The 12,337-nt window shown below is 41.3% G+C and overlaps 1 protein-coding gene across 14 annotated transcripts in view; it reads right to left on the bottom strand.

Moving 5' to 3' along the window:
* LOC100520512 (ATP-binding cassette sub-family A member 8) overlaps window positions 1–12,337 on the bottom strand; it is an 80,564-nt gene that overhangs the window by 62,969 nt on the left and 5,258 nt on the right. For 12 of the 14 annotated variants that reach the window (XR_002337431.1, XM_021068090.1, XM_021068089.1 and 9 more), the window contains 4 exons: window positions 9,935–12,222; window positions 8,119–8,220; window positions 6,610–6,814; window positions 3,363–3,527 (listed from right to left, as the gene is read on the bottom strand). Coding sequence is in view for 9 of the 14 variants with exons in the window: in XM_021068090.1 (XP_020923749.1) it covers window positions 3,363–3,527; window positions 6,610–6,814; window positions 8,119–8,214 (466 nt within the window). In the remaining 5 variants the exon portion in view is untranslated. Of the gene's footprint in view, window positions 1–3,362; window positions 3,528–6,609; window positions 6,815–7,783; window positions 8,033–8,118; window positions 8,227–9,934; window positions 12,223–12,337 lie in introns of those variants that run through there. The other 2 variants (XM_021068096.1, XM_021068094.1) reach the window with 2 other exon arrangements.

The following is a 12,337-nucleotide window of genomic DNA, read 5'->3' as shown; positions in this document are numbered from 1 at the left end:
GTGATAACTTGTCCTGCAGCCATGGGGACTAGAGACAGAAGTTCCTAGGAATGTGGTATAGCCTTGCATTTATTTGGGTCTTTTATAGTTAAGTTTTACACTTTTTTCATAATAGTGATCTTAATCTTTCTTAGGATTTTTTTCCCTACAAAGTAGATCATCAGCTGCTCTTACCTATTTCTTATTTAGTCAGTTAGCTGACTGTATCTTGTAAAAATGATACTTTCCAAATTATTTCTTATGGCATCATTTTTCCTTTCTTGTGTTTTTGTTGTTGTTGTTGTTTGTCTTTTTGCCTGCTCCTGCGGCATATGGAGGCTCCCAGACTAGGGGTCTAATCGGAGCTACAGCTGCCGTGCTACACCACAGCCACAGTAATGCAGGATCTAAGCCATGTCTGCGACCTACAGCACAGCTCATGGCAACACCGGATCCTTAACCCACTGAGCAAGGCCAGGGATAGAACCCGCAACCTCATGGTTCCTAGTCATATTCGTTAACCACTGAGCCATGATGGGAACTCCTTTTCTTATGTTTTTGATTCTTTTATTCTTTAACCTTTTAGACAGGCTCATTTAATTTTCTCAGTTTTATAATTCCACTAGGAAAGCTATATGCTGCTTTGTTCCTTCTCCTGATTCTTGCTAATGACCCCTTGGGTCTTCTCATGCTGGACTGTACATTTATATTCAGAGATATTTTATCTTTGTGGCCTGAGCTGAGGTTGCACTTTCCTATAGAGGATGTATAATTTCTTCTGCTAAGCACCTCAGTGCCTGAACAATCCAGGATCACTTTATTTATATTTATAGTTGGGGTTTCCATGAATATGAATAAGAATCGACATGAATAAGAATCCCAGGCCCCAGGGAAGGTGAGCTACAAATTCTCCAAGGGGAATTTTCTTGTTGTCATCCAGAGCCCACGGTGAGACAAACAAGCCTCCTTCGGTTCTTCCTTTGCCGACAGGTGTTTTCTTCCTTGTCTGCTCTTTCACTGAGTACGCAGCCTCTCCAGGTTCCAAATTAATACAGGAAACTTCACCTTATGTAAACCTAAGATCTTCTCACCTGTCTTCATGCAGCTACTAAAACCCAAATCTCTTAGTTACTGAGACTGGCAAAAAATCATACAGCGCGGATAACAATTGAGCCCTTTGGATTCAGAGCCTTCTTCATTTTGGGTCCTTGGGAACTTTTCTTTTCTTTTTTCTTTTCTTTTCTTTTCTCTTTTCTTTTCTTTTTTCTTTTCTTTTCCTTTCCTTTCCTTTCCTTTCTTTTCCTTTCCTTTCCTTTCCTTTCCTTTCTTTTCTTTTCTTTCTCTCTCTCTCCCTTCTTCCCTTCCCTCCTTCCTTCCTTCCTTCCTTTCCCGTTACACCCTCGGCATATGGAAGTTCCCAGACTAGGGACTGAATCCAGGCTGTAGCTGTGACCCACGCCACTGACCAACACTGGATCCTTTAACCCACCATGCCAGGCCAGGGATAGAACCCACACCTCTGCAGTAAGAGGAGCCACCGGAATCAGCTTCTTAACCCAGGAACTCCCCAGTTGCCCTTATTTTCATGTAAACTTACTCAAACATTTAAAGGGAAGTTTGTTGTATTTTATCCATAAACAATTTTATTTTTAACAATAATGTCTCATAACCATGTATTACATATAGTATATATGTATATGTATACATGCATGTGTATAATACACATATGTATTTGTATATATATAACCATATAATGTACATATGTATATATTCCAATCATGTGTAACAACCACATGATAAATATGTTAATATACCCAAAAATCAATGTATGTTCTTAAAATGTGTTGATTGGAGTGCCTGTTGTGGCTCAGAGGTAACGAACCTGACTAGTATCCATGAGGTTGCGGGTTTGATCCCTGGCCTTGCTCAGTGGGTTAAGGATCCAGTGTTGCCATGAGCTGTGGTGTAGGTCGCAGATGAGGCTCAGATCCTGCATTGCTGTGGCTGTGGTGTAGCAGGGCAGCTGCAGCTCAGATTTGACCCTTAGCCTGGGAATGTCCATATGCCAGAGGTATGGTCTTGGAAAGCAAAAATAAATAAATAAATAAATAAATAAAAATAAAATGTGTTGCCTGGTCTGTTGACACTGTAATGGAGCAGGACCCTGTGGGGCTCCTGGTCACAAAAGCCTTGCTGTGTCCCTCATTTCCTGTTTTTAGGAAATGGGCCTCATTCAGCCTCCACAGCCTTCCCTGAGTTCCAAGGGGCAGGTTCAGACAGTCGCTGGTCAGGGAAGAAAGGAGATGCAGAGACAAGGGAGCAACAGTCAAGCACCAATAGTACGTCCTTGGGGCAGGATCCCGGTTGCTCCTCAAGGGATACACATAATGACACAGGCACCTTATACAGCTAAGTGAAAAGTTATGCTTTAAACATAGTTTTCTTTATGCTGCTTTTAAAAATGAATACTTTAAAACTGAACCCCTTGGAGCCCTTCCTTGTAATTCTCTCTCATTTGATTGCATCCTAAACATGATCACCCATAAGCTAAAAATTAGGCACCCTGAGCACAATTGCCTGTGGGTTAAAGATTATTAGCACATGATGTTTTTCCTTCCTAGTTTGTTCTAATCTCTGATCAATATGCCCCTTTTTTTCAAGTACTGGTATTCTAGGCAACAACCCAGAAAACCCCCACCAGGATCATGGCGCAATCTCCTGATGCCGCCTGCTTCGATAACCGAGATTCTCCCAAAGAAAGAAGAATGCAAGTTTGCCCCAATCCTGATTTTTTCCTCCTTTAGGCTATAGAACTCCCTGCAATCCCTCCCCAGAGGAGGGTGCAGACTTTATGGCATTAGAAAGCTGTGGCCTCCTTCGCCTGGCAAAGCAATAAAAACTACTTTTTTTCTCCTTCACCCAAAACTGTCACCACATTTCTATTTGGCGCAGGGGGACAGAGGCTGAGTTTTGGCAACAACATCACCATTGCAAACAGGGATTTTTTTTTTTTTGTCTTTTTTTTTTGTCTTGTTGTTGTTGTTGCTATTTCTTGGGCCGCTCCCACGGCATATGGAGGTTCCCAGGCTAGGGGTTGAATCGGAGCTGTAGCCACCAGCCTACGCCAGAGCCACAGCAACGCGGGATCCGAGCCGCGTCTGCAACCTACACCACAGCTCACGGCAACGCCAGATCCTTAACCCACTGAGCAAGGGCAGGGACCGAACCCGCAACCTCATGGTTCCTAGTCTGATTCGTTAACCACTGCGCCACGACGGGAACTCCCAAACAGGGATTTTAATAATTGCTGTACTAACATCTGTGCTCATACATGGCTTGTGATACAACTGAAAGAGAGCAGAAGTATACATCTGGGGCCTTACCTGTGTGGTCCATGTGTTCCTTCCTTACTGGGATTCTGTGTCCCGGCGAGAATTTCAAATGATATGCGAATGTATCAGTAAAGATGACTCCTATGATCTCCTCAGGGTGATCTGCTGTTAGTTTCTTAATACTTTCTTCATTGGACAGTCCCAAGACTTCTGTATCTGTCATTATAAGAAGGGTATCTCATCGTTAGTAAACTACCAGGAGACCAGCATCAGGATGTCATGTTCCACTGCCTTTACTAGAGTTCTTTATGGAAAGACAATGAAATAAAGTATTAACTTCCAATATGTTAGGCTGGAGTATAGGTTAGGAAAGACATTTCTAAAGCGCCCTCTGGATACAATCAGAAGTAATATCTGAAAATTATTTTGTTTTCATATGTTGTAAGTATTGAACCAATTTTAGTCACATATAATACTGCACAATATACCATTTAAACTATTTACAGAAGAAGTAGCATTGCAGTCTCCAAAGATAGTAAAAAAAATCGTTAATAAGTAATAAAAATAAATATATTTAAATCACAGTCACTTGTTTCTTTCTATCAGGTGGAAATAACTATGTAACTTCATTTTCTTTCTTTTTTTTTTTTTTTCTTTTTGCCTTTTTCTAGCACCACACCCGTGGCATATGGAGGTTCCCAGGCTAGGGGTCTAATCGGAGCTGCAGCTGCCAGCCTACGCCAGAGCCACAGCAACGCGGGATCCAAGCCAAGTCTGTGATCTACACCACAGCTCACAGCAATGCCGGATCTTTAACCCACTGAGTGAGGCCAGGGATCGAACCCGAAATGTCATGGTTCCTAGTCGGATTCATTAACCACGGAGCCATGATGGGAACTCCATAACTTCATTTTCATTGAACAGTCATGACGGTGTGGTTAATATGTGAAAAAAGTGAAAAGTTTTAAAACATGTTGAGTGACTATATTGTCATCACTATAATAATCCCTCTTTTCTGGAGATAATGTGTAGATGTTTTATTAAGGCCGAAAAAAATGAGAAGGAATATGAGAAAAGTTCTGCCCTTCGGTGGGAGCATTGGAGATGCAAGTGGAGGCAGCAGGCAGCACGTATTTTGATAGAGTTAATTTTTTTTTCTTGAATCTATTCTTTGAATCTTTGTGATCATGAGCAAGTCACATAACTTTTGCTACTCAACTTCCATATTTGTAAAATAAACTTAGTAATATCTATTATTAGTAGTGTAGAATACTAATACAGAGTACAGAAAATTTTAATGCAGAATAATATTATTACAAAAATATTCTATTACTACAGAGCATAGCTCCATAGAAATCTATCACATGGTAGCATTTAATAAATATTTATTATCATAATTGCAATAATTCGTAAAGATAATAACATGTTCATTGTGGGGAGAAAAACTTGAGGTAAGACCTTGTACATGGTAGTCATTTAATGACTATTTATTATCACAATTGCATGCGATTTTGGATGAGGGTGTTGTTGAGAAGCACAAGTTCGTAACACTGTGGCACCCAGGAGGACGGCTGTGAAACAGACGGTGAGAGCAAACACGTCTCAGCACAGATTGGGAGACGGGGCCTTAAGTGAACAGCTCCGATCCCGTTATGAGTATGAACCAGAAGTGGATTCAGGAGTTCCCACTGTGGCTCAGTGGTAACACACCCGACTAATATCCATTAGGATGTGGATTTGATCCCTGGCCTCGCTCAGTGGGTTAAGATCTGGCATTGCCATGAGCTCTGGTGTAGGTCACAGATGCAGCTCAGATCTGGTCTTGCTGTGGCTGTGTGTCATCAGCTGGCAGCTGCAGCTCCGATGTGACCCCTAGCCTAGGAAATTCCATATGTTGCAGGTGCAGCCCTAAAGAGACAGAAAAAAAGAAGAAGAAAGAAGAGGCCGGGGTGGAGAAGGGGGAGGAGGGGCGGGTGGAGGAGAAGTGGATTTAGCCTCTGTACTCGAGATGCACGGTGGAAGCCGTGGTGTGGGGTGGGGGTGGAGGAGAGAGGTCCCACGGTAAAGTGAGTTTGGGTGGCTTACACCCACCTGGCTTGGCAGTGTGCTGTGAAGCACGGACAGGAAGGTAAAGTCCAACATAACCCGGGGACTGCGGCCACAAAGACTCCAAGTAGCAAGTGCCCACATACAGACTATGGAGAAGGTGGACCTCTGGATACTGAATTCAGTTAAGGGGTCAGAATCCAAGCACAAAATTAATAATTACCTAGGCTGGGTGGAATTATGGACAGAGGCTGACAAAGAGAATGAAAAATTTCCAGTGACCAAGTGGAATAAGATCCATAGGGTTCCCTTACAATAAAACTCCTGGGAGGGAATTACAGTGCTTAAAATTAATACTGAGTATCTTCAAAATCACATTTATATATCTTTTTAAAAAATGAGATATAAAAATTTATTATAAAATTCATCCTTTTAAAAACTTTTTCCATGCCATTAAATATTCTTGTAAAAAAACAAACGTTATGGTTGTGCAGTTTTTGGTGATACCGACGTATTAAAACCTCCGATTGATGGACATTTTTCCAGTTTTGTTGAGATATAATTGACATACAGCACTGTATAAGTTAAAAGTGCATGACACAATGATTTGACTTACATACTCATGAAATGATTTCCACAATAAGTTTAATTAACATCCATCACCTCATATACACAGTGAGAAAAAAAAGAAAAGAATATTTTTCTCCTTATGACAGACTTGTTGAAAGCCTGTGTGCTCCAAGCGGCAATCTCTTGCAGGCAAGAAACAGATGCGCAGGAGTTCCCGTCGTGGCGCAGTGGTTACCGAATCCGACTAGGAACCATGAGGTTGCGGGTTCTATCCCTGGCCTTGCTCAGTGGCTTAAGGATCCGTCGTGAGCTGTGGTGTAGGTCACAGATGCGGCTTGGATCCTGCGTTGCTATGGCTCTGGCGTAGGCCGGCAGCTACAGCTCTGATTAGACCCCAAGCCTGGGAACCTCCACATACCTCGGGAGTGGCCCCAGAAAGGCAAAAAGACAAAAAAATAATAAATAAAATAAATAAAATAAAAAAAAAAAGAAACAGATGCACGGTGTTGGATTGGATAGCGAGTGACAACCTCTTACTTCCAACCAAGGGAAAGTAGATTTACATTTCATGTAATCTAGACATATTGACAACTGACACAGTTTATCAACTGAAAAGCAAACATCTGCAGTCAAATGAACCAAATATTGACATCCAAAATTCTTAGGTTGCTAGAAAACTCACCTTTCATGAAGGAGGCTGAGGCTACTATATTCATTATCTGTAGGGTTGTATTGGTGACGGGTGTGTATGCAATTTCAGATTGAGATGCATTAAATGAATCTACCTGTCCCAGGTCCATGGGAGGCAGTGAAGAAAAATCATTAACTTCATGAACATGAGGATATAGATACAAAGCAAGTAGCAGGAACAATGCAATCAACCATTCCTATACAATCCAAGAGAAAGGATAAAGAAAATTAGGATTTCAAATTGGTCATCTGTAGTCATTTGGTCATATGGTTTGTCTCGTTGGGCACTTTTTATTTCAATGTATCTTGGAATGCTTCATTATAACTTTAAAATATGTGAAGTACAAAATTCAGCAGGTCTGAGTAATTCCAATGAACTTTTCTTTTTTGGCCACACAGTGGCATACGGAGTTCCCCAGCCAAGGATCAGATCCAAGCCGCAGTTGTGACTTACACCGTAGCTGCAGCAATGCCAGATCCTATTAACCCACTGTGCAAGGCCGGGGATTGAACCTGCGTTCTTGGTGCTGCAGAGACGCCAAAATCCTGTTGCACTGCAGTGGGAACTCCTCCAATGAACTATTGATAAGAATTCAAATTTACTGATCCACAGCACCAGCCTGAAGCACGCACTGATCATAAAACTATGAGAGGCAATAGTGGCAAGCTATAATAATTTATTATCAGCTGCTATTACCTGGTATTTGATTCTGCTGAAAGCCTATGTGTTACATGACATGGTTCCAAGGCACTGTTCACTTAATAATATACTGGTTACATGCCAAGATTCTGGTATTGGAAATGAAATATAATGCAGGCCACCTGAGAAATGCGGTCTCGGTTATTTATCAATACTGGTCACTTGCAAACTTCTAAGAAGAAACCACTTTATTTCCTAAATGCATGATTGCAGGAAAAATTCACAATAGATATACAGCAAAAGTCCAATTTAGTTAAAAATGCTATTTTGCTATATCTCTGATTTTAAAACGGCATCAAAGTTCATGACCAAGATTTTTGTTATATGCTAAAATCATAGGAACAAATGCTAATTTTTTTCTTGGCACTGATTGCATTTCTATTTTATATTTATTTTTACTATTTTGGAAGAAAATGGTTTTATTTTTAAAAAGAGGAAGAGATTTAAAAGAGAAAATGCCAGTTACCTATTTCTGCAGGTTGGTTTGTTGACTATACCTTCAGAAAACCAGCATCTTAACCTGAGCGGCCATGCGTGGGCACATTAGTTAAAGGCATGACCATTGGCTTTGAAAACATCCATTAGATACTCTCCTGCTGACCAGCCTCAGTGCTTTGAGACCTCAAGTTATGGGCCTGTGTCAGCGGAAACATCTTCAGATAGCTTAATGATGGGAGGAATAGCTTCTTCTGTCGTATGAAGGTATTTTATTTGTCTGGAGGGGAGAGAAAGCATAGATGCCTCCCAAGGAATATGCATTTGTTATCACACATACGAAGCGACACAGATATTGAATCATACCATTATGGGCTCTCTCTTCATTCTCCATTTTTTAAGAAAGTTCTTGCATAATAAGGCCCCAGTTTGCTGACACACACTCATCTCTCTCTTACTCATTTTGTCCTGTTTAATAAGGAAGAATGGGAGAAGATACAATAAACACAAAGGTGGTAATGAGAAAAAAAATACTCTGCAAACCCCAAATACCTGAGTTCATAATAATAATAATAATAATAATAACACACTTTTCCATAGCCCTAAACAACCTGTACGACACAAATACGATTTGCTGAACCTCTCCTAAAAACCTTGAGACTTGAGAGTTCGCCAAAGGTCTTCACTGCAAGAAGAAACAGTGTGTCTCAGCTGAATTAGACAAAGCAAAGAGATTCTGGAATAGTCATCAGTTTTCTGGGAAACACACTAAGGATGTGACTTGGAAGACTGGGCCAAGACTTTGGAGCACAAAGCTCCATCCTGAATGTGGTCCTTAGGTTGAATCTGGGCCAAGGGGTCTGCTACCTCTAGGCGTCTGTCACATTGGCCAGGCATAGAAACCGGATGGTTGCCACAAACTCATCCACAGCCCCTGCCTGAAGCTCTTACTCCATTCGTGGAGCAGGATGACAAAGCTCAGGTAAGAGGTGCAGGGGCCAGTTGCATCAGGAGGCGTATTAATCACAACAGCCTCAGAGGAAGAACCTCCTGTGGCTGCTTCACGAGGCTGAGAGGCAAGTCTAGACAGAAGCAGACTGAGTAAAGAGTCTGGAAAGCCCATGCGGTGACAGCTGGAGGAAGGAAGAAAGTTCCCGGAAAAGAAGCAATAAGTCAAGAGTACAGTGAGAGAGAAGTGAGGAGCCTCAAGCTGGTCCTAATGCAGAGAATTCTGTGTAGACACGTCTGTGTGCAGGAGGCTGAGCTGGCTGAGAGGGGGATCTCCTCCCTGTGGAGTCAGCCACAGCCCAACAAAGCACCGAAACTTCTGTTTGGCTCCAAGCCCTTCGATTCTTCCCACTGTAAATTAATACTGCCTCCTTTATTTTTCCCCAATTCATGTATGCGCTGGAGTTTCTCCAAAGGCTAGCAACCACTAGAATTCCATGTTATATCATTCTTTCATTATATTGCAAAGGAGACGGTTTCAAATGGCAACGACTTATTTTTCATCTCTCACGTAGTTGTTAAATCAGAACAACATGTTTACGCTACAGGTGCCTGGAAGTTCTGTTTGTTGCAGAAAATGTGCATTTGAAATAAGACTGTGATAAGGAAAAGCTACATAGTTCAACACATGGTGTGCGCAGGATGAAAACATCCTGGAAAGCACCTTACATTTCTAAAACTGTTAAAGCCTGAATGTGAGAGATAGGGACAATAAAAATATTTCTGTAAATGCTTTTGGTAAACAGTCTCGAAGTCAGAAAAACGGTTTAACCAGAATGCCACTAAGTTATTGTGCAATAAAAGAAAATAACTCTAACTTCAAAAACAATCCACATTCTCAGTTCTCAAAATTCTTTGTTCTCCATTATCAATTTGTTAGCAAATTTCCACTCTCAGTGTCTGGCTTCAAACCAGCTTCATAACTTAAAAACAAACAAACAAACAAAACTCTTATGTTTTAACTCATTGGTTTCACCTTTATAATATCAAACACCAGATATCCAAACCCATCAAAAACAGCCCTTTAATTTTCAAATTAATTTCTCCATAGACATTGGCATTCATTTCTTAAAAAGTCTTATTTATCCTTTTGTGATAGGGAAAAAAAAAAGAAAAAGAAAAACCTCAAAACAAAACATATAAAACAAAAACAGAAAAACTACGATGAACTTACTTCTGAGACGTCTGAAGCAAGAAGGCTGCTACAAGCCCAATGGATCCCCTGGTCTCCCTATTTAGAAGCAAAGGGTTCACACTCTTTTTCCTGGTTTCTACATCTCTAGAACTTGCTTTAACTGTTTGACTTCTGTGAAAAGTTCCTGTGAAGACCGCTGTCAGAAGAGAGTTAATGCTCTCGATTCTGTTGGCCCTGCTAAAACATCAGATGCACGTGATCTCTCTGAAACTGTTTGTCCTCTCTTTGATATCCAGCCAGTTCCTGCTGAGCAGTGGCATTTACACTCGGTTGCCAGGCCGTACTGTAACCTAAAGAGCAATCTCACAGGGGCAATCCAATATTCATGAGCTTTTCTCTGTTATGACCAAGATGATGTGGCTGATACCAAAATTTAAAGCAGTGTCTTTAAACCACAAGAAAGTCAATGGGTTTAATTGGGGAAAAGCACTTTTCTCCACATAGACCACTAGCCTGCCTGACTTCATCACTTGGATAAAAAGAATTTTCATTCCTTTCTCCTTTTCATTCAGCTCAGAATATTGTCTCACCTCCCTTGAGACTTACTCGATGACCCATGAACGCTTGAGCAGTGTGTTGTTTAATTTACAAGTGTCTGGAGGCGCTCCTGTTATCTTTTGGTTATTGATTTCTAGTTTACTTCTGTTATGGGCAGAAATTTTATTTCGAATATCACACATGTAAAGACTTGTTTTATGACCTAGGATATAAACTATTTGGGTGAATATTCCAAGTGAATATGCACTTGAGAAGAGGTAAATTCTGCCACAGACTGAGTGGAGTATTATATAAATATCTACTCGATCTAGTTGGTCGATGCTGTTATTTACTTTTCCTCCTTGCTAGTTCAGCCTAGTAGTCTGCAATTTTTTGTCTACTTGTACTCTTGATTATTGAGAGAGGAGTATTAAAGATTTTAATGAAAATTCGGGATTTTTCTCATTTTCCTTTCAGATAAAACAGATTTTGCCTCATGTAATTCGAAGTTGTGGTGTTCAGTCCTCTTGGTGAATTGGACTTTTTTATTATTCTATAATGTCCACCTTTTTTTTTTTTTTTTTTTTGGTTGTGCCCTTAGCATATGGAAGTTCCTGGGCCAGGGATAGAACCCATATCACAGCAGTGACCCAAGCTGCCTCAGCGACAACGCAGGATCTCTTCAACCAGCTGTGCCACAAGAGAACTCCTACAGTGTCCATCTTTGTCTTTGGTAAATTTCCACACCCTGATGACTACTTGTCTGATATTAATATAGTCATTCCTACTTTCCTTTGATTAGTATTTGCATGGTGCCTTTCTTCCACCCTTTCATTTTCAACTATACCAATGTGCCTATACCATTCTATCTGAAGTGCGTTTATTTTGCACAGCACGTAGTGGAACCGCGGGTTTTGCTGTTGTTACTGTTGTTATTTTACGTCTCGTCTGACAATACATGTCTTAGTATCACCACCCCAATGAAAAGGTATCCCTTGCTTAGTGCCCAGTCCTGAGCTAAATTTCAGATCCCAGTTTACTGTCTGAAGGAGTAGCCTGAAAGATGAAAGATCCTGCAGCATCTTGACAAGTCCATACTCTGATTGTTTCCCCAAGTCCCTATGCAAAGGGATCGACAGCCTTTTATTTGGATGACCCCGCCCTGGAGACATTTCGAGGGCTGTTAGGCGTAGGATCTAAATATGCATTGACCCCTGGAAAACCAAGGTGTTCCTACGGCCCCCCTGTTAGAAAGGTAGCAGAGCCACGGTACTAAATGGAGCTCTGGTTAAGTTCAGCTTTATGTGGCCCTCCCGGTTCTCTAAGCACACCCAGTGGTCATTTCTCTATCACCAAGCATAGTATTGGAATAGACAGACTCAGCAGTTGGGATAACCCCATATTGGGTCCTTGCTGTGGGCTAAGAACTCTCATTACGGGGAAGGAAAAATGAACGCCTCTGACAAGTCCCCCTATCCCACCCCACGCCATCAAGAGCAATACTGCATCTCGAAGAGGGAAAAAGCAAAGACCATACATGGCACCGAGAATACAAAGAGAGAGGTGTTACATCTTCACTTAATTCGACGGCCCCATCCCTCCAGAAGTCAGATGGACCCTGGAGAATGACCAGGAGATGACAAGTGAAAACAAGGAGCGGTTCCAGTCACAGCTGCTTTTCCGACATGACACCTATTCCCAGAGCACATTCATGCAGTGACAACGTTGGGTCCTTAGCCCGCTGCGCCACAGGAGAACTCCTTGGGTTTGGTTCTGTTTTTATCACAAACCTGTGAGGAGTCCAGGAAATAACTAGAATTAGTATTTAATTTTTGTCAGATAGTATACAACATCTAACATTGGCCTAAATGAGAGCTGTGACACTTTCAACGTTCAGGACCTGTA

Source organism: Sus scrofa, chromosome 12 (genome assembly GCF_000003025.6).
Source record: "Sus scrofa isolate TJ Tabasco breed Duroc chromosome 12, Sscrofa11.1, whole genome shotgun sequence".
In the NCBI taxonomy this organism is placed as follows: Eukaryota; Metazoa; Chordata; class Mammalia; order Artiodactyla; family Suidae; genus Sus; species Sus scrofa.
Note: the sequence above shows the minus strand (reverse complement) of the source record. Positions and strands in the feature narration are given on the sequence as shown.